The following is a 24,333-nucleotide window of genomic DNA, read 5'->3' on the forward strand; positions in this document are numbered from 1 at the left end:
CCTCACAACTGCCATCTGTTGTTGTTTTTTGCATACTATTTATCTTCTTCCATAGTTGATAATAGAAGAGTAGAAAAAAATTGTTCTAAATGGATTCCTTTCATTTCGTTAGGAACCAATATAATTTAAAATGTTGAAAATTAATTTTAATGCACTTTAGATTGTCTACGTAGTCTATGTAAACTACAAGTCAATGTAATGTACGCGTAGATTACGTGTAGACAACGCATGCAGAAATAAACTAATAGTCTACGGCACATCACTGGATACACGTCAGCATGTACATTTTGCACAAAGGCCCAGGTTTTACTGTCTTAACATTGCGTATTAACTTATAGCCTCATATTAGATTTTTCTATAGAATTTAGATCTTTGGCACAGACAATAACAACACATGAACAATTTTCTGTTTGTCAATGTTCAGTGGCGGCGATTAGGGGGGGGTGGGGGCAACTGCTCCCCAATTTTTAGCCACTTTTTGCCCCGCACTATGGCTTCTTAATGCTAAGCCTTGTCTACCAAAGTAAACTGTACTTGCCCACCAGTTTTGGCACCCAATCGCCCATGCTAGCAAGGATATATCATTCTTTGTTCAAAATTACGAAAACATTGAGGAAGAGGAATATGTATACTTAAGAAGGGAGGACTATTTTCTTCTACTAGAATACATTATTCGGTTCAAACTTTGATCAAATATCGAATTATATCATGTTTTACTTGGTTCATATACACCGTATGCTGGAAGTTACGATTTGATAAAAATCTATTATGAAGATATACCATTCTTAAGTTAATACACAGCAACGAGACAATAGAATTTAGGTCCTTAAGGCAAGGATAATTGTACAGGAAACAAAAAGGACTCATTTTCTAGAAAATAGATTTTTTTGTTCCAGGCAGCAGATGAGTTAAGCTCCCTTGGGAAATTCGTTATATTTTATTTGAGGATCAACGTTATGATATTAGGTCGCATTGTATGTGGTCATCGGTCACTGCGAAAAGGCATTGTGAGTGACCGAGGTGGAAAAAGCTACCTTAATCTGAAGCACATTTTTTCTAGACACAAAATTAAAAATCGATTACATATACTTACATTACAATTTGTTTTTTCTCGGTACCAAATGCTCAATATACTTAGTACTGTATTTTACCTAAAGTTATCCTAAAATATCTATTATAAATAAACATGTATGTGTGTGTACACAAAACAGAATTTTGTATAAGGATATTGTGTTTGTATCCTAATGAATGAAAACACATACATACACACACACACACACACACACACACACACACACACATATATATATTAACCATAACATATGAGTTTCGGTGTCCAGTCGTTTAGCGTCTCACTGTGACACTAGAGATCCGGGTTTGAGTCTCGGGATGTATGATTTCATTTTCTAATTTGTCCAGCGATGTTCCTTTTTTGAAGCTGATCTGGGATTCTAATATATTGATTGATTGATTTGTTATTGTAAGTCCACTTTATGCACTTAAAGGCTAATCGGGACTGGACCTAAAGTTTAAAGTAGGATCCAAACCACTTGTGCCTCCACCGGGTATCGAACCAGGGACCCCTTGATTACTTCAAGGTAACGACGCTACCACTGTGCCATCGGGGAGACCAAGGATTCTAAAATATACAATATATATATATATATATATATATATTCTATTGGGTTGGTGCGAATGAAATGTCCGGCCCAGGTGCGTCATTGCCAAAGGCCAAAAAAATCAAAACTACAATACCTGGGTAACTAAAATAGTCGCCGTCTGCAGCCACACACTTTTGTCATCGCTCAGCCAACAATTGGATTCCATGGCGAAAGAAGTCTGGAGTCTGCGACGCAAAGATCTCCTCAACGGCGTGTTGCACCGCCCGATCATCAGCGAAGGTCTTCCCTGTTAGGAAGTGATCGAGATGCCGGAAGTGAAGGTAGTCAATGGAAGAGAAGTCGGGAGAATATGCTGGATGAGGAAGGGTTTCATATTGCAACTCATAGAGAGCCTGCACCGTCCTTTGTGCGACATGTGGGCGAGCATTGTCGTGCAACACGAGAACACCATGTCTGTGGACCATTGAAGGATGCTTGTGGAGAAGTTTGTGGTGCATTTCATGGAGTTCAGCACTGTAACAATTTGCATTGATGGTTTCACCTCGCCTGAGAAAGACATGATGGATCACACCCACCATAGACCACCATACCAGCAACAACACCTTCCGTGGGTGGAGAGGTGGTTTCGGAAACCGCCCTGGACGTTGATCACGATCCAGCCATTGTCCCGATTGTTTATGATTGTCATAGCAGATCCAATTTGCATCTGAAGTGACAATCCGATGCAGGAAACCATCCCAGTTATTCCTTACACTCAGAGAACTGCACACCTCCAGACGGCGAGTCTTGTTGACCGGTGTCAAATCATGTGCTACCCATGAGTCCAACTTTTTCACTTTACTGATCGCACGGAGCCGCCAAACGACAGTGGTATGGTGTATGCCTAACTCGTCTGCAATGGCACGAACACTTTTCCGAGGGTCCGCTTCCACGGGGTTCCTGAGGAGCTCATCCGAACATGATGTTGGTCGTTGTCCACTGGGTTCATTTTGCAATGCTGTGTCACCGGAACGAGATTTGACAAACCAGCGGCGAATGGTGCGTTCATTTACCATTCCTGGCCCAAATGCACTGTTAGTGTTTTTGGCGGTTTGCTGAGCAGAATGTCCCAGTTTGAATTCGTAAAGACAAATCACTCGCAATTGTGTGTTCTCCATGATGCACTTTCAGATGACCCTGTTCAGCAACACACTGCCTCCTGACTGTCTGGGTGCTCCAGCCTGTTTGCTGGACGTATACAGAGTTTAGGACGTTAGACCCGTGACCTCAGTCAGTCCCTGTGTTGTGTTGTTGAGGTGAGTTTCACACCAGACGTCAAAGCGGACATTTCATTCGCACCAACCCAATATGTATGTATGTATGTGTGTACATATATATACGCACACAAATAAGAGCACGAGTGCTAATTTTAAGTTTAAGTAAGGATTCTGCCTGAAAACAATTAAGGTCCTTATTTCCTCAGATTTCTAATTCGAATTATTTTTTCTCTTTATGATTATAAAACTTTTGCATGCAGGAACTTTGCATGCAAGGAAGTGGGAAATTACGCAGGATTCTCTTCTGAAATGAGCATGTATACTTATAGAATGTGGAGTGTATCACCCAGCCAGCCGAGTTTTTATAGTGTTCAGCATGTCCGTGTGAACACCCCACTTCAGTACTTCGAGAACACAGTGATTCAGAAACAAACATATGATATACAGGGTGGGCACAAAGTATCTTTCCCAAATAAATGAAGAAATCAAATAAAAGAACCTAGAACCTAGGTGACTTGGCAATCTTTATTGTACTTCAAAGTGTCGTTTGTACTTCAAATACTGTTCAAACTGTCCCCGACCATGTCCAATGCACAAGGTACATCTCTTCAGCATTGATTTGCAAATATCATGACACAATTGAGGATTGTCATCCAATCTCTTGAATGATTGTTCGATTAGCTGTTGCAAGTGAACCAAATCCTGTGGTTTCTCGGAAAACACTTCGTCTTTGACAATACCTCACATGGATAAGTCGCATGGTGTGAGGTCACATGAACGTGGTGGCCAATCTGCCGTACGACGACGACCATTCATCGAAATGTTGATCCAAGAACTCCCTCACAACTACACTAAAATGAGGTGGTGCTCCATCGTGTTGCCACGTGAACGGAATGTGTTCGTAACGATGGTTATTGACCAGTTCTGGAATCACAACGTCCTGCAACATCTGAAGGTATGTGTCACCGGTAACATTTTCTTCATAAAACAATGGTCCTATGACACCACCACTGCAAATACCACCCCAAACAGTGGCACCAGGAACGTTTAACTCTTACGTCATAATTTCGTGTGGATTGGTATCACTCCAATAAACACAATTGTGTCTGTTTACGTGAGCGTTCTTCTTGAATGAGGCCTCAACTGTGCACAAAATTCGTTTCCAGATTCGTTCCGAATGAGACACCACTCACAGAACTCAGCACGTCGGTCCGGATCACATTCGTGTAACGCGTGCAGAAGCTTTGGCCGGTAAGGTTGCATCTTCAAATCCTTTAACATGTTCCTTACAGAGGTACGTGACATTCCAAAGTCCCCTGCGCGCCTTCTCGTAGACTTCTTCGGGCTGGATACACAACTCTGAGCAACACGTGCAGTGTTTCCTTCACTTCGGGGTCGTCGCCTTCGCTGTAGATCATGCACAGAACCTGCAGCCTCGAATCGTTGGTTCACGTTTCTCATGGCTTGTCGTGATGGTGGTTCCACACCTTGAAATCTTCTCCTGAATTCTGCTGTCACCACATTTGTGTTTCCAACAAGCTTGTAGAACGAAAACACGTTGTTCCTTTGTTAATTTGCGATTCATCTCAAGCCCTACAATGCAATATAACAACTTCACTCAGTAAACAACTCTCTTCAACAAACAGTACACATGGTTACCAGTCCTAGAGACAAAGTAGTGCCAGTCCTAGTACAAAAAAAGCTCGCTGATACCTAGCTTATTTATTTTCATTCCTTACTTGTTTTGAGGAAAGCGACTTTGTGCCCATCCTGTATATGTAATCAAAATGTAGTTGATTTCTTGTCCAGATAATAACGTTCGATGCATCCTGGTATATGTTGTGTTTTCAGAGCTAGTTAATTGGAATTACAATTCTTGAAAGCTTTTCCCTACTATTGAAAAACACCTTGGCCCCCTCCCAAATATCGGAACAAATCGACGCCTATGGACAAAGTATAGATTCAGTACAGAAATAGGTTCCACAGCATAAAAGTAAAAAATTATATTTTTCTGTGTCAATAATTTCTCAGAATCTCAGCAGGTTGGCTACTTTTGGAATTTATGTCACTTCCAGTTCCTAGTAATAGAACGTCCTATATTTATTAATCCTATCCTGTGCTTGGTCAAGGTGCTAAAAGCGGCATCTCCTGGGTAGCATAACAATGGACTCTGTAGAAACTTTCTCGCTTCTAAGCGAATTTTGTTAATGATATCCGATGTAGATGTGAATTCCATGAAAAAGATCATGTAACATACCGCGTCTGAATTCTTTATATAATATTCGCGCACGGCTCAAATATTTTTCTTCTATTCAAATACAAAGAATCGAATCAGGCCATTGTATTTCTGACCTTTGCTATGTTCCATACCAAAACATGATTTCTAAAAAAATTGCTTGAAATTAAGTGTAACAAGACATCCTTTGAAAACCTGTTACTTTTAAAATGTTCGCGGTATCCCCATGGGTACAATCCCTAAACAGGACTTTTCCAAATGACACCGTCCAACTAAATCTAGTCATTTTTATGTCATGTGGCATGACAAAGAAAGTTCTCGCAATTTTGTTCTCCATTTTGCAAAGCTTATTTAACTTGAAAACCAGCTCGAAAACTGTATACCAAACTTACAGAAGCTTCATTAAGAAACAACTAAACAAATATCTTTCTTTGTGAATGTAGCATATCAGAGATATAAATTTGCTTTAACACCTTTCCAAATTTTTAACGTATTTTTTCTCATCGCCCTGTATATATATTATCTACCTTCATTATCGGTATACGCAAATTGCGAATATGTTTTCGCACATCGACCAGCAGCTTATGTATGTAACCTACTGCGCAGTTGCTGCTTAAGGGTATTAAATTATGTAACTACTTCTCGTGCTTTGATCTTTAAATGAATATGACGTGTTCTCAGCCTCAAATTTACTTCCCGCTTCGTTGAGCAGCTTCAACGTATGAAACGTCTTCGTTTCTAATTGGATAATGATCGCTGTTTACTGTGACGTAACATACCGGGTGCGTCAAAAAAATGTATACACACTTTGAACTGTCATAAACAAATTATTTTCCAACCTACAGGGTTAAATTTCTGGGAAAAGAAAGGCTACAGTCCAATTTGAAAAATAAGTGTACTTTCTGATCAAACAGAATGTTCCAAATGGTGGTTAAAGTAAATGTTCAAAATGTTGGCCTTCAGCTTCGATATATTTCTGAGTACGAGTCATCACTCCAATGGGTTGCACACACCGCTTGAATCTCATCCCAAAGTGTGTCCAGGTTACGCGGTTTACGACGACGGTACACTTCATCTTTTACTGTGCCCCATAAGGAAAAAATCGAGCTGCGTAAGGTCTGGAGAGCGTGCAGGAAACTCAATTGGTCCCCTGCGTCCTATCCACTGGCCTGGTACATTTTGATCGAAGTATGCTCGCACATCCCTACGATAGTGCGGCGGGGCGCCATCTTGTTGGTAATAAAACCTGTCATTACCGTACATTGCACGAATGGCAGGGAAAATGGAATCAGCAAGCATTGTAAGGTATTTTTCTCCAGTCACAGTGCCTTCAAAACGGAAAGGACCAATGAGTTCCCTAGGAGACAAACCACACGACACATTTACACCAGGCAAATTCATAACCTTTTCAACCGTAATGTGGGGATTATCTTCAGCCCAGTACACACAATTATGCCTATTGACAGTTCCTGTTGATGTTACTCTGTTGCCACTAACTGGGTTGCGCAGCTATATCAACGATTCTGCTGCCACCTGTTGAGGAAACATAACATTACTTTTTCCCAGAAATTTAACCTTCTCGGTAGGAAAATTACTTTTCTATGACTGTTCAAAGTGTGTAAACATTTTTTTGACGCATCCGGTATTACCTAGCAACTTAGGCGGAGAGATTTTATGAGTAGGGCTAGGATATTTTTGACCTAAAAATCACCAAAATATGCAAAATAAAATATGCTCTTATGACCTAAAATATTACAAAATATGCCCTTAAAACTAGACTGTTTCAAACATCAATGCTGAAATATTTTTCATATACATACTATTTTTGGTTCACTTTATGGGCCCTAATGAGTTGAAATGCACAATGAATATGACTGAACATGTGAGTAAGAACGAATAATATAATAAAGTAACTATTAAGAAAATAATACGACTTTCTCTCAGTACTTAACGCATTCAGCAAAACGAATGTAACACATATTATATCCCAAAATATCACTGGAAAATACATATTTTCGGAATAAAATTAGTTTCGTTATCAGTATTTTGAGTGTTTGTAGAGGGCATCGGTTCCTTCCGCCCGTCATGAACTTTTCTGTGTTAATTCCTGCACTCGGTATGCAGAAACATAACTTAAACAACTCAAAAATTCACTTCCGCTCTCGACAACTGTGCTGTAAGAAAAGTCGATTTGGAACTTCCTGGTAGATATAAAAAAAGAAGGCACGAATTGCTATATTACTCTCTTTTTTTGTAGTTCCTCCAGAAAACAAGAGATGGGGCGACACGTCACATATTTTTCTTCCGGTTGCAGATCAAGGGAATTAGGAAATTTTTACTTTCAATCGACCAGACGTTAATGGAACCTTTTTTCATTGTGTAGCTGACTACAATGGATCATACCTGCAGTCGAGGACAATTGACGATATTACCAGTAGCCTTCGAATGCTCGATTGTTTGCTGTCAACAAAAGGCGACTTTCTGTGTGGGGCGGAGCGTTCCCTTGAAGCAAGATCCATTCCTTCCTTTCTTGTTTCCTTCGTTTGTGAATGAGTTTGTTCGGTTTTACCCGTGGCTCCCCTCTTCCTTGATTACCTTCATCCTACCTTTTTCTCTTCTTGTTTCTGCGGTTGCTTCCTGTATTGATTTCCTGCAATACTCCCCGCGTTCTGTATGATGGTACGTCAAATATACTGTTAAACGGATATGATATTGCAAAACTTTCACAATGTGTCGATCCTTATAGTAGAACGTCGAATTTTATTCGGCAAGCTGTATTAAAACCCTTCCCTTCCCTGTTCGTACGTTCTCTTCGGCGTAGTGCTTCATTGTTGTCCATTTCCCTTTCACAAAGCACCACTACAATTTTGGAAGTAATGCAGTGATAGAGTTAATTACGAGTACTTGAAGGCTTCATAAATGAATGTCACATCATTATTAGCGAAGAAAAATATTAGAATAATAATAATAATAATATTTCGACTCTCTTATTAAGTAAAGTTCATTTATTGATTTGATTTGTTTTACTTTGATTGTCTGCCACTTTTTACTTAATCGCGAAGATGAGGATGAGTGGTGATATGGTGATGAACGGACACTCACAAAGAACACATGGCCGGGATTCAAACCCAGCTTTCCTGACGTCACAGTGGGATATACTTAAATATGATAAAAGTTTTAATTTTAAGCATTCAAATATCTTATCCTATCACTATTAACGTATTTTTCTGATATCCGTTTTAAGTGACAATATTTAATGTTTTTTCACCTAAAGATTTACAAGCAATGGTCCATTCTTCAGATACAACAGCACCTGATGTTGGTAATAATCCTTTCGAGGGCGTGTGCTGCCACGCACGAGACCCTTGGTCGATTCCAGGGATAGGTTATCTCGCATCCGACAATATACTTGCATAGAGCGCCTCTGGAGCTCACCCAGCCTCTAATCAATGGGTTAAAAGCGATCTGAGCTTGACCTCCAGTATGGACGAGATTAAGTATATGCCTTCTCGACACGATCCAATGCACCTTTTTTCTTTTGGTAGTCACATGATCTTTCTTCTTTTTGATGGCATTACGCACGTGCCTACAAACACACACGTAAGTAACCATTTGAATTCATTCCTCAGGCCGCCCAGGAGCCTGGGACTCTAATGAACTTTGCAATATATCTTCATTTTGGTCTGTCAGAGCACCTACAGACCGGTGAGGAGAGTGGGGTCATACTTTATGATGTCTGGTCTCTGATGGAAAAGACCGCTGAAGTATGTGGAGGAAATGACCGTAAATCTACCCTTATGCGTGCAGGTGAATATTTCAAATTCGTTTAAAATCCATATTTCTTGGGACATATTTTTCGACCATCCCTTCCTTTAGTTTCACTTTTCGTATTTCTAATTACAATTTGATACAAAAAGACTGACTTCCATGGAGTATTTGTTAAAATAACGTCTTGATCACTAAGGCGTCTCTTCCTTTGAAATTCGATTATTTTACGTGGCTTTTCTACGTAGTGCGTTAATCGCAACGTTGAAGATAAACTGATAGGACAAACAATGATATCTCACAGGGAATCGAACATCTGGCTTTGTAGGACATTACGATAACCACTCCTCCACGAAGACGGTTCATCTTAGGAACTTATGTAGATAGCTAAGTTTAACTTGATAAAGCAAACAAAAATCGGGAAATTTCGTACACATGCATAAATGTAAATATTTCTAAGGTCCTGTGAGAACTTACACCATTATTAATCATGGACTCTTGCTTTACGTTAGCTTAGAATACTATGAGTTTATTTTGTTTACAGTATTTTTCTACATTTTCGATCTTAGAATAAAGATAAACTGATTAGCAAGTTGCAGAAAGTGTAGTCATATCAATTTTTCCTGACTTTACTGCCCTCTATATGTGTATTGTCATAAATGTATTCACTAATGTATTTAAATATACTAATGCAAATGCAATCTATATTTACAGGTTCATGTTTAAGCTATGGACATTCGTGTTGGGGAGGTAAGTACTGTGTGCTGTTTTATTTATTATTAATAATAAATGTTAGTGTCTGTACCGTATTGTCATGGTTTCGAGTGATAGTTTTATTCCCGAAGGAATTAATATGGACAAGACAGGAAGTTTAATTTACAATGGCTGTCTTATTGTCTGTATAGCTTCGTATCGATTAGTTATAAGGAACAATTGTTATTACATGTTTGTCAGTACTAGTAAAATACAGAATTTCACTTATGTCCATAATTTCGCATTTTAATCGGCTTTTCGCAATGTCAAAGCTTCTATGTAATTCTTATTTATTTCTCATGCAGTTATTATTTATTACGCATTATTGTTTGATTTTAGGTTATGTCGTGTTACATATTTCAATAAAATTTAGTGTAATGATATTGGTAGAATATTTACATTCACACTTCTTGTGTTCAGGAACTTTCATTTGGATATAGGTCCAGTATTGTCACAAATGCGTAAAGGACGACACCTGTTGAGGGCTTTTTCATAAAGAGTTTTTTCAAAGATAAATCAACGTAAATTTATAAAATATTTGGAAAATTAATTACACCTAACTGTTAAATTTATAATACTATTACCATTCAGAAACTAAATGTCCGCCATGTGACGTCATCACGGTTGAGCCCCAACTTCTATTTTGCACCTTCGCAATGAATGTTCTAAAATCCATTATTTTTTTTTAACCTTATAGTTCTGTCAAAAAGTAAATAACATCTTTGCATAAAGCTTAGTGGCATGAAAAGTTAAACGGATATTTCCCATAAATTCCCGATGTAAGTATTGAGAAAATGCTTCAGTAGTTAGTATCATAGAACTGTATCACTCCCGGTTACCCATGTTTATCTGACATAAAACTTTGTTCCTTCAGTTCCGAATATCAGAATTTCTTAACAGGATATAACACTACTATGTATTGCAGTAGAGTACCAGTGGCGGCGATTAGGAGGCGAGGGGAAAAATGCCCCCCCCCCAGTTTTCGCCACATTTGTCCCCGCACTATGCTAAATCTTATCTACAATTGGAAATATACTCTCGGTAAATTTCTCGTAAGGGACAGACGGTTTCTTCAAATTTACAGGAGAAATTACTTACCGAATGCAGTTTCTTTATACTTGTGGAAGTTCGGGGAAGTGTTTTCTCGCATCGTTCATTGAATTTTGCCGGTAAATCATCTATTTCTCGATATAAATGTGTGACCGATGCACGAAAGCTCTTGCATCCATTTACTTCCAGGTGGATATAGCCTGTGTGTGATGACGTAATCCCGGTCAGTGTTTCCAAACGTGTGTTTTTGTAACTGAAGAAGGTACGTTTCCGCAAATGGTTTGTGAGGCTATGTGTCAATGGTTCGTGGGGCTACGTAGGTATTTTTGGGTGCAGTGGGGTGGAAACACTGCATGCCGAGTACGGTAGTGAAACTGTGACCGCCATTTTGTGTGTTACTGAAGGCAAAAAGAAACGAAGAAAACTTACTCGATATGTCGCAAATAGAGCTTATTTCCGTGAAATAACATCTTTCCAATGGTGTAACTCTAACGTCGTCGCCTAGTAATCAGGGGTCCGGGTTCGAAACACGATGGAAGCACCTAGTAGATCGGATCGACCTTTTAACTGTAGGCCCACTTCCGATTAGCCTATTAGTGCATAGAGCGGGCAAATGCCCTTCACAGAAGGTCATGGAAAAATTCAGAGAATTTCATGAGATATATAGAGAGTCTATCAATATGCAAAAATCATAGCATATGTATTTTACGTGCTTGCAAAGACTAATTTATTAAAAGAATTGATCATATGAAAATAGACATTTTTTATTTTTAACTGCAACCTGAGCAATAATACAAATTGTATTTCCCCAAAGCATTTTTTATGGTACGTCTTAAGCTCTCCATCTTGAACTAGCTGGCTGAATGTAGTAACAGACCATTTCTTTAAGTTACTAGCAGTCTTGAAAATTTCAGCTTAAAACCTTTAATTTTACCGCAAATACGTATTTCAATTAGAGCATTGTTGTACTAATTTTAGCTCAGTGATGACATAAAATTGCTCCCAGTTTTGTTATTTAATCTCAGAAAATGTGGTGAAGACAGAAATTTGAAAATATCAGTTGAATTTGAAGTGCTCAGAACACGGTTTGTGGTTCATCTTCGAACTCTTTCACGAGTTTCTCTCAAGTGCAATATTAGACGCCTTCTAAAAGGTATCTAGCCCCTGTACAATTTGTAACTATGGCAGTTATACTAAACCATGTACCATATTGCAAAGAATTCAAAATAATTGCCAAATTATAGCACAAGAAGTGCCCTTAACTTAGTTTTTGAAACTTAGAAATGCTTTAAAAATGTAAGAAATGGACGGTAGGTGGAAGCACATATTTGTTGAGGTCATTTCTTTGGAAAATATACTGAAATAATTTTTCCTCAAATATGCAATGATCTTATCTAAAGTAGATTAAAAAACTGTGGGAAAGTAGAATAATCCATTTCATGTACCTGATAAATCAGGGAATTTGCTTTCTAAAATGTTTGGGAATCCTCTCTTATATTTTTGGTACTACTTTACTATAGGGGTGACACCTATAGATCATTTATTTCGCACTTTTTTACATTGATAACGTACTATTCTGGAATGCGGACCATTTCTTTAGGTGAAATAATGAATTTCTAACGAAATTGTCTATTTCTTACATTTACGAGTACTTACTGTTACTCGTTATTTCGATTCTGTAATACACATTATGGCGATAGCGTACTGGTTCATCGCGCGTTGTGAGAGTGTTTTGTCGATATATGCAGTGTTGCAACCTTGTTCACTGGAAAATACCTACTTTCGTGCCGGGATTTGAAATTATGCTAATACCTCGCAAACCATTGACGTTAGCCTCACAAACCATTGACTTTAGCCCCAAAAACAATTTACGTTAGGTTAGGTTAGGTTAGGCAAGCATATTTTAAAAAAATACTCGACACGTCATGTTATATTGAAAACACGGCGAGTTTGAAACACTGACTACGGGGTTTACGTCATCTAACACACGGAACGTTGTGCTCTCGTGCAGGAAGCAAATGGCGGCAGGAGAAACAGCGTGTCGGACAGAATGTACTTTCTCCTGTAAAAAGTAAGAAATCTGTCACCCCTATAGTAAAGTGTTAGGCCTATCATATTTTTTATTTAAACATTCATAATACCGTGAAAGCACACAAGGTTTGTGGAGGTAGTGCCCCACACATTCTCGTCCTTAACTCTAGTGAAGGTGATGTGTCCAGCAGTACGCTTCTGCCTCCATTAGCCATCCCCAATTAGTACTGGGTGAGCCCTAGAGCCGCTATATGGGGTGACATTGTCGGAAGTCACCCGCCCTTGGAATCGAACCATTTTCCCTATGAACTGAATCCAACCGCTGATCCATATATAACACAATGTTAAAATGTTACTACAAATAATTCTTAAAGGAATTGATTTGTAGCGAGTGTGATCGGAGCACGTTACATAACGTAAAATATAACAGACCAACTCGTTACCCTTGTACGTTGAACTTACAGTTATTAGTGATATCAGAAATGCTGTCATGTTTACTCAACCTTTGTCGCATGTTTGGCGTAATCTTCTCATAAGATTGTGTCCAATCCGATATGAACGTCGGCATGTACCCAATAGATTATCTCTTGTGATTGTTTCACTGGGGAAGTTGGGGAACAACATTGTTGCTAGCAGTATCTCGGATTATGGCTTTATGAATCGTAGCATACTAATTTTAGGTTGTGATGTCATGGGATCATTTGTCTTATTGATCTGTCACTTGACTATTTATCAGGGTAGTGCTCTTACCTTTCCATAGTCATTCCTTATGAACGGGCAGAAGCAAAATGCACGTTAGATAATCAAATGAAGGAACTCCTGGATCTCCATCTAAACTGTATGCATTACAGACATACTGGAATATATTAATTTTAACTAAATTACCTCATGCAGTTACGAATTCGTTTAGCTAAGCAGAAACGCACCCTTCTTATGACTGTATGTACATAAGAGAGTTATTATGAGCGTTAAAAATATTCCCATTTTACGCATGGTTCAAAAGGAACAAAGAAACACAAATATATGAAAATTTGATAAAATTTGCTAATACTATCAGCGCCATCTTACGAGCAAATATTAAGATGTTCATAAAGTACGTTTTGTGAAGCTTTTTAAAGACAATGGTAGACAAATTTGTCACCAATTTATCACGCTCAAAATACTTACAACATAAACTACTACTGTGTATCATCATTGTTAAAGACACTTGTAATTTTGAGAAGCAATCTTTTTCAAAAACCCTCCTCGAATAAATCTACGTTTGCGCAAGTTCCGTGAACAACAGCGCAGGTGGGTGTAAACTTTTACTTGTGACATTGTGGATCTCACTTAACGAACAAAACACCTTTTTGGTCAAGCGCCGTATTTCGTCTTCTGACATCAGACTAAATGTTCTCATTGTTAGGCTAAATGCAGTGTCCGCGCTTACGTCAGAAAATTATAACGGCGCTTGAACAAGAGGTTGTTTCAGTTTGGTGCGATGAGTAATGCGCGTAACATTGTATCAGGCCTGATTGCTTCATTTGCTTTATTTTACTTTGCTTTTATGCCACTTTTGGCTAATTGCAAAGATGGGGGATGAGTGATGATATTATGAAATTGATGAATGGGCACTCACAAACATCCATGCTCAGGCTGGGATTCGAACTCGTGTTAACCACTCCGCCACGGGGATCGGTTATTGTATCAGGAGTATCAGGAGAGAGAAAATACTGGACAATGATCCAAAAAAGTTTGTTTCCCGGCCTGACGAATTCATCTGAAGTATGGGGCTGGCTATATACCGTCAAACGGGGTAACTTCGTCTTGAGACCGATAGATGTCGGTAGGAGTCACATGCTGGTGGAACAAAGGGAGTGTGAAGCCACACACGTGCAGTTGTGGAGCGGACAGCAAGGGAGGAAGTGTGTTGTGTGCAAGTGCATTGGCGCTGTTTTTGCAGCATTTTCTCGTGCTCGATGCCAAGGACATATAAGAAGGTAGTTGGTGGTCGGAAATATCAGAACTATACCTCCGATCGGGTGCCGGAGGCTTTACGACTGATTGTGACGGAAGCGTGACGATCTTACCTCTTCATGGGGGTACACAGGTTTTCTCTTTTCATTTTTTAAGACTAATGGAACCTCCCTTCTGAATAGACTCACAAAACAAATGGACACACCATCAACATTGTATCTATCATATCTTATGTACTACCCAGTTTGCCCGATACAGGAGTTTCTCACCTATTTATTATTCAAGGTGAAGGAGTGCCGTTGCTCAGCGATTCTATCGGAATGAGGATGAATATCGAAAACAAAGAACTTGCCGAGTGTAAGGTAATGGATTATTGATTATCTTGCAAGTATAACGGAGCCCTATGTCAATTATTAACGTGCGAAATTAGGCGGAAATGACACTTTGCGCAAACCTATTTTTTCCATATGAATCGGTCTGTTTCTACTATGACTTTCCTACTTTTTTTGAGAGGGGTTTAGAATTTTTAACGTGGCATTTGCTTTGAGTAGTTATTCAGCATTTCGAGAAAATTCCACACTGAAAATTCTTTGAAGGATATGTTCAATCTTTTCAGCAGATTGATTTTAGCCACTTTCCTCAACCTTTCGTTCTTTCTGAAGGAACAGACTCGTAATCAAGGAATCCCGAGTTTGATCTCTGCTGGATGCACATTACACAGTTGTTTGAATCCTACTTTAAACTCTATGTCAAGTCCCGATTAGCCTGTCTGAACATAAAGTGGCCTTTGTTGGCAAGAAAACTGTCCGTCTTCCTCCTTAGCCCAAATTTGATTAGCGCACATGATTTGTCTGTCGTAAGTTCGTTCCTCACCAGCTGCGAGAGGAAATTTGTTCACCTGAAGACGAGTGGAGAGGTGCTCTCTCGTAAGATAATGTTTGAATGTAACTAACTAACTAACTCTCTAGCCTTCTTAAACCCGAAGGTTCATGGCTGCAGCAACACAGGCCTTCCATCTGGCCCTATCTTGAGCAAGATCTATATACTCTTTTCCATCCCTACCGATTTCCCTTAGGTCCATCTCGACGTTGTCCCTCCATCTTCGTCTTGGCCTTCCTACAGGTCTCTTACCATCAGGTTTCCCAACAAGAATCCTGTAAACTCCTCTTTCCTCTCCCATTCGTGCCACATGGTCTGCCCACCAAAGTCTTCTTGATTTAATCATTCTAATAATATCTTTACATGAATACAAATTATGTAGTTCTAAATTATGTAACCTTCTCCACTCACCTGTCTCCTCATCCCTTTTAGGTCCAAAGATTTTCCTAAGGATCTTATTTTCAAATGCTCTCAATTTATGTTCCTCTCTCAATGTAAGGGACCAAGTTTCACATCCATATAATACTACAGGCAAAATTACTGTTTTGTATATTTTAACTTTTAGTTTCTTAGATATTAAACGAGAAGACAAAAGTTTATGAAGAGAAAAGTAACACGCATTTCCTGAATTAAGCCTACTTTTTATTTCCTCTTTAATATCATTTTCATTTGTTAATATTACTCCTAAGTATTTGAATTTGGAAACTGGTTCAAACGAGTTATTATCAATAATTAGATTTTGATTATTACCTAACACTTGGTTTCGGCCTGTAAGCATATATTTAGTTTCTCTTTGTTAACTTCCAAACCTATCTCTTTAGCTGTTTTGAAAAATATTTTAGCATTATTCGTAACTGTATTTATATCATCCCCTAATAAGTCTACATCATCTGCATATGCTAACAACTGAGTCATATCATTTAATTTTAGTCCTTCGTTAGTTTCTTTTACCTTCCTAACAGCATATTCTAAGGTAAAATTAAAGAGCAATGGAGATAATGCATATCCTTGTTTTAACCCATCATGAATTGTAAATTTGTCAGACACATTAATACCCACACGAATTTTAATTTCTGTTTCACTGGTGCATACTTCTATCATACTAACAAGCTTCTTAGGTATTCCAAACTCTACTAATATATTATATAATTTCTCTCTTTTGACCGAATCATAGGCTTTTTTGAAATCAATGAATAGCTTATGGACATTTCGATTATATTCCCACTTTTTTCCAAGTGTCTGTCTGATGTGAAAAATTTGATCTGTTACGTTTAAATCCACATTGATAATCACCTATAATTTCATTAGCATATAGGGTTAGTCTTGTTAAAAGAATGTTAGATAATATTTTATATGTTGTTGAGAGTAGAGAAATTCCACGGTAATTATTGCAGTTCATTTTATCACCTTTTTTAAACACAGGAACAATTATGGATTCTTTCCACTGTTGAGGTATTTCTTCTTTATTCCATATTAAACAAATAAATTTATGAAATTGACATATTAAAGAATGTCCGAATGTTTGAATGTATACAGTTAATGTAGATAATGCCCAATTAATATTGCATGCTAATAATCATTGTCACTAACATTCAAAGAATAATAAGATTAGATGATCAAATCCATCAATTTGGGCGTTGTCGAACTTGGAGTAGAGTAAGTGCACGAAAGACGATCTACATCAGCGCAAAAAGAAACAGTATAATACAAAGAAAATTGAGAACCAAACTTGAATCAGAAAATGTGCAAGAATTTTCTGTCGGCCATAATCTCGTTTATGTTTATTGTACGATTCTCATAAAATGGTAACACAAAAGAAGACGCCAGCTTGTTTCCATATGGACATTACTTTCAGAAATCATGGTAATATATGAGCACAGCTTGATACACTTCTCTCCTTCTCTACTTCAACATTTTTACTGCAAGTTAAAATAAAATATACGGCTGTAAACTCGCAGAAGAAATTTATGTCCGTGATAGACAGAAACAAATTTTACGTTGTCTTTCCTACAGGTGAGAGAATTACTCTACATGCTTATCCTTTCTACGTTACAACTCTTTGCGTACTGTTGGAGATAAAATATCACCCAACTTTTATTCTGGATTTGTTTTATCTTGAGTTTTCAACTTTTTGTTTACTCTTATTCTCACCCTCAGAGCACCGTAGTCGTACGGTGCTCAGTGGGAGAAGATGCTTCTCCTTCAGTGCGGGATTCCCCGCAGAGTTGAAAGTATCTAATCATGATGTAGAACCTCGAGAGATGTCGCCACTCCCCCTTGTCAACGAGGGTCCTTATAAACATTAATACGCGCTTACTTTTATAAAGTTCTTACCCCCTCAGACCAAATTAGCGTCTAATTTTTGTAAAATGTGCTGCCAAGCTAGTTCTTTTGCGAAGACATTACACAGCGCGTTACTCTAGGTAATTTTGTTTGTAAGGGGGACGTGATATTCTCTCTCTCTCTCTCTCTCTCTCTGGCTCTCTGACAGTGCCCTACGTGGTGTAGTGGTTAGCACATTGCATTGCGGAAGTTTGCGTTTGTTCAAACATTCATTTCATCATTCATCCTCATTGTAAAGGTAGAAAAGCAATTCAAAATAACCACAGACAATCAACAAACCAAGATTCCCCTGCAAGAAACAATCAACCTGTAATTATTTTATTAATTAAATTTCCATTATTGTACTTCTCTGTACTGCCTCTGGGGATAATCGAGACGACGAGGATGAATGATGAACTAATAACATGAGTGATGGAACACACACATAAACCTGGCCTCCTAACCTAACAACGAAGGCATTAATATAATTCAATTGTGAAAATTATGCATGTAAGCTGGTTAGCTGCTCATGTTTGAGAAACCGATTTGCTAGGTAATAGCATCTTTGTAGCTCATTATACTCACTACTCAGCTACATAGGCCGGTTTGTTGCGCATCATCTGTGCTTGCTGTGTATACTATACAGTACTATCTTGTACAGCGAGTGTGGTATTCCTCCATCCTAATTCAATTCAGCTTGCCATTAATTTTTAACCACGTAGCTTTCCGAATATCATTTGTAGCAATGATAAAGATGCTGTCACAGTTAGAGGTAAATTATGTTGCTATAGGCCATCTTTAAATTAAATGCATATTAAATACTATAGTTTTGAAAACAATCAACGGTTTGATAACATCTTCTCCACTTTTCAACCAACAATAAACTATTGTAAAAAAATGTATATATATTAGAAGGATATCTTTTAGCGCCATCTGTCTTTCAGAAAAATAAGAAATAGAAAACTATTTCCTTAAAGATTTGTTTTAATAATGTTTGCACTAGTTAATACATATTTAACCTTCAGTGTGAAGATGGACGTACGAAATTGAATATGCCGTTGCATATTGGCAGTGTGCGAATTAATAGGGAGTATGCCGGGGATTTTCCCCTCCCCAAAAAACATTTTATCCCCTGCAAAACGCAATTATTGTTATTCCTGCAAGGGATGTTCTCATTCCCCTCAAAGGAAATGAAACTGAAACATACAGTATAACAACAAACAGTCAAAGAAAATTGAACTCAAAGCATACAGTATAACAACAAACTGTCAAGGAAAATGGAACTCAAAGCATACAGTATAACAACAAACTGTCAAGGAAAATGGAACTCAAAGCATACAGTATAACAACAAACTGTCAAGGAAAATGGAACTCAAAGCATACAGTATAACAACAAACTGTCAAGGAAAATGGAACTCAAAGCATACAGTATAACAACAAACTGTCAAAGAAAATGGAACTCAAAGCATACAGTATAACAACAAACTGTCAAGGAAAATGGAACTCAAAGCATACAGTATAACAACAAACTGTCAAGGAAAATGGAACTCAAAGCATACAGTATAACAACAAACTGTCAAGGAAAATGGAACTCAAAGCATACAGTATAACAACAAACTGTCAAGGAAAATGGAACTCGAAGCATACAGTATAACAACAAACTGTCAAGGAAAATGGAACTCGAAGCATACAGTATAACAACAAACTGTCAAGGAAAATGGAACTCAAAGCATACAGTATAACAACAAACTGTCAAGGAAAATGGAACTCAAAGCATACAGTATAACAACAAACTGTCAAGGAAAATGGAACTCAAAGCATACAGTATAACAACAAACTGTCAAGGAAAATGGAACTCAAAGCATACAGTATAACAACAAACTGTCAAGGAAAATGGAACTCAAAGCATACAGTATAACAACAAACTGTCAAGGAAAATGGAACTCAAAGCATACAGTATAACAACAAACTGTCAAGGAAAATGGAACTCAAAGCATACAGTATAACAACAAACTGTCAAGGAAAATGGAACTCAAAGCATACAGTATAACAACAAACTGTCAAGGAAAATGGAACTCAAAGCATACAGTATAACAACAAACTGTCAAGGAAAATGGAACTCAAAGCATACAGTATAACAACAAACTGTCAAGGAAAATGGAACTCAAAGCATACAGTATAACAACAAACTGTCAAGGAAAATGGAACTCAAAGCATACAGTATAACAACAAACTGTCAAGGAAAATGGAACTCAAAGCATACAGTATAACAACAAACTGTCAAGGAAAATGGAACTCAAAGCATACAGTATAACAACAAACTGTCAAGGAAAATGGAACTCAAAGCATACAGTATAACAACAAACTGTCAAGGAAAATGGAACTCAAAGCATACAGTATAACAACAAACTGTCAAGGAAAATGGAACTCAAAGCATACAGTATAACAACAAACTGTCAAGGAAAATGGAACTCAAAGCATACAGTATAACAACAAACTGTCAAGTAAAATGGAACTCAAAGCATACAGTATAACAACAAACTGTCAAAGAAAATGGAACTCAAAGCATACAGTATAATAACAAACTGTCAAGGAAAATGGAACTCAAATCATACAGTATAACAACAAACTGTCAAAGAAAATGGAACTCAAAGCATACAGTATAACAACAAACTGTCAAAGAAAGTGGAACTCAAAGCATAGAGTAGCTATAACAACAAACTGTCAAAGAAAATGGAACTCAAAGCATACAGTATAACAACAAACTGTCAAAGAAAGTGGAACTCAAAGCATACAGTAGCTATAACAACAAACTGTCAAGGAAAATGGAACTCAAAGCATACAGTATAACAACAAACTGTCAAAGAAAGTGGAACTCAAAGCATACAGTAGCTATAACAACAAACTGTCAAAGAAAATGGAACTCAAAGCATACAGTATAACAACAAACTGTCAAAGAAAGTGGAACTCAAAGCATACAGTAGCTATAACAACAAACTGTCAAGGAAAATGGAACTCAAAGCATACAGTATAACAACAAACTGTCAAAGAAAGTGGAACTCAAAGCATACAGAATAACAACAAACTGTCAAAGAAAATGGAGCTCAAAGCATACAGTATAACAACAAACTGTCAAGGAAAATGGAACTCAAAGCATACAGTATAACAACAAACTGTCAAGGAAAATGGAACTCAAAGCATACAGTATAACAATAAACTGTCAAGGAAAATGGAACTCAAAGCATACAGTATAACAACAAACTGTCAAGGAAAATGGAACTCAAAGCATACAGTATAACAACAAACTGTCAAGGAAAATGGAACTCAAAGCATACAGTATAACAACAAACTGTCAAGGAAAATGGAACTCAAAGCATACAGTATAACAACAAACTGTCAAAGAAAATGGAACTCAAAGCATACAGTATAACAACAAACTGTCAAGGAAAATGGAACTCAAAGCATACAGTATAACAACAAACTGTCAAAGGAAATGGAACTCAAAGCATACAGTATAACAACAAACTGTCAAAGAAAGTGGAACTCAAAGCATACAGTAGCTATAACAACAAACTGTCAAAGAAAATGGAACTCAAAGCATACAGTATAACAACAAACTGTCAAAGAAAGTGGAACTCAAAGCATACAGTAGCTATAACAACAAACTGTCAAAGAAAATGGAACTCAAAGCATACAGTATAACAACAAACTGTCAAAGAAAGTGGAACTCAAAGCATACAGTAGCTATAACAACAAACTGTCAAAGAAAATGGAACTCAAAGCATACAGTATAACAACAAACTGTCAAAGAAAGTGGAACTCAAAGCATACAGTAGCTATAACAACAAACTGTCGAAGAAAATGGAACTCAAAGCATACAGTATAACAAACAAACTGAAAAATCATTCCTGTCCATTAATTATCTACTTATGAAAGATTTTCCTGCCGAGAAGTATGCAGCCTTGTGGATTAAAGAAGGCAACTAACCAACCTCACCGAATATGTATTCAAATGTTCACAAGAAACTTACACAGGTAGATTAAATGGACATTACGTTTGAACCTGGTAATGGATATTTGGGCAAGTTTTCGGTGTATTCAATAGCTCATTTTGTGTACGAATTTGGGTGTTCTTAGAATGTAAATACACTGTTTCTAATTACGTCATAATAATGTATTAAGTAAGATCTAATGGCCTAGGTTAGAACCAATGTTTTAAGGTACAGTAAAACCCCGATAAGCCGGACTTCGCTTAATCCGGACAAAAAGAAGCAGAATGCAAGGTTTTAAATGTGGCTAGAATAGTGTGTACAGTATTGCTTTACATTTTACTGTACTGTATAGTGTATTTAGACCTATGTTCTTTAAATACACCATAATAAACGTGTTTTGTTGCTAAAATGCACTTTCTACTGTTCTTTTAGGTTATTTCAGTTAATCCGGACTTTTGTTAAACCGGTCAACTTATCCCCCCATTAGTCCGGATTAACGAGGTTTTACTGTACTTAGAACCGCATGACAATAGTTTAGTTTACTGACTGGTAATACAAATTTGCGCACCCAAAAAAAACTACTTCCCTAAATGAAATCCACAGGTTCGATACCCGATGGAGGTACATAGTGGTTCGGATCCCACTTTAACCTGTAGGTCCAGTCCCGATTAGCCAATCTATGCATAAAGTGGACTTAAAGCACCAACTCAATCAATCAAATCACAAATACGCCACTGAGTGAGCCAAGGGCGGCTGCAAGAGGGGGGGGGGGCACTTGCCCGCTACCTAAGATAGCACATATAGAAAACGTTCATGTGATTCGAATGGTGAAATTGTAGCGATATTTTATTGCAAAGAATATTGTTTTCTGCGATTTACAGGCTGTCGGTTACAGCAACTAACTGCCAGGTCCAACAGAATAACGAGAGAACGGTTTTACCAGAGACATTAAAATCATGTTGACTGCCGTAACTACTGGTGTGCAAGGGTCGAGATGGAATTGGGAAGGGAAATTTTCGAAGTTCCCAGATGCGGTGAAAATCTCGAATTGTATACTATTTCCTCTTCAAGTGCTTGTTTTTAAACTTATGAAATGAAAAGTGTTAATTTAAAAAAAAATCAGATACGTATAGACTAGTGCAGAAAATATTTAAAAAATTAACCTAGTTCAAATACGATCCTTTGGAATTTGTCGGCCGTTCGGACCTTGATAATTCACACACAGTCATTGTGAATTATTACTTTTTCTTACAGTACCCTTCGGCATGTAGAAACATGGATCAGAGGTACCAATGACGTGGTAAAGTAAATTGATTGATTTTGTTTATTTTACTTCGCTTTCTGGGGTCACATTTGTCTAATCGCGAAGATGATGATGAGTGATGATATGATGAAACTAATGAAATGGCACGAAAAACACTCATGGCCAGGCCGGGATTCGAATCCGGAAACCCTGCCGTCGTAGCTCGATGTGCTAACCACTCCGCCATGGCCTGTGAAAAAGACATCAACAAAGTGGGAGACGTTTATGGAAAGGAAGCAAGGAGAATCCAGTTTCTATGTAAATAATTGGCTCTAATCTGAACTTGTATACAATGCGAATGAATTTTCAATTTAAATTGATTTTTATGATTTGTAAAGTTGTAGTAATAATAATAATAATAATAGGATATTATTACAATAGAAATACTAGTAATAAAACAGCAACAAGGTGTTATGACTGAAGGTCAAGATATGACATTTTGCTATCCCCACCCTGAGAAAAATATCTTGCAGGCGGCCTTGGAGTGAACACTCCCCCCCCCCCCCAAGAAGAAAGTTTAATTCGCACAGTGAAAATTGGCCAGATAGTTGCGAATTGGCTTCAAAGGAACAATGTTCAGAATTCAAGATGGCGGGTGTCATGCTGGACCATTTTCCTACAACACATCATACATTTTGAAACAAACATTAGCCATGCCTATTCATTAAGAGTTCGAGATATTGAACACGAGTGTGAAAATGAGAAAAGTAAAATTGGCCAAATTAAAAGTCGCAAATAGTTCCTTTCTCGTAAATGTAACAAATGTTATATTCATTAGTAACACAGTCTCGAAGTAGGCAATGAAGTTACGTAACTTCCTGTTGGGCAATGTTTCGTTCTGGTGCTGGTGACTGTACATACAGTCGCTTGTAATCATGCCCATCTATAGTTGAGGACTAAAAGTGGTAAACGTTGTAAGTGCCAAAAGCGAATGTGTTGGGAAATAGCATCGTTCCGCACATCTGCCCGTAAGAATGTGCACACTACTGACCTCTTTGCACGCCCTTTGAACTATTTAGAGGGCTACCAGTCACATTTCACGTTTACCACATTATAAAGCATGGCACATTTCACAGTTTAACGTGGAAAACGGTGTTTAAATTATTTTGGCACTTACAGCGTTTACTAATTTTAGTCTTCAGTTCACCTAAACAAGGTCCATTAGATAA

General features: G+C 37.7%; 1 protein-coding gene across 2 annotated transcripts in view; it reads left to right on the plus strand.

Annotated features, from left to right (window-relative positions):
- LOC145978248 (uncharacterized) overlaps window positions 1-24,333 on the plus strand; it is a 321,631-nt gene that overhangs the window by 204,913 nt on the left and 92,385 nt on the right. For both annotated transcript variants that reach the window (XM_083110734.1, XM_083110733.1), the window contains exon 2: window positions 9,594-9,629. In XM_083110734.1, coding sequence (XP_082966860.1) covers window positions 9,594-9,629 — 36 coding nt within the window. The remainder of the gene's footprint in view (window positions 1-9,593; window positions 9,630-24,333) is intronic.

The sequence above is a fragment of the Lepisma saccharinum genome, chromosome 24 (genome assembly GCF_977018435.1).
Source record: "Lepisma saccharinum chromosome 24, izLepSacc3.1, whole genome shotgun sequence".
In the NCBI taxonomy this organism is placed as follows: Eukaryota; Metazoa; Arthropoda; class Insecta; order Zygentoma; family Lepismatidae; genus Lepisma; species Lepisma saccharinum.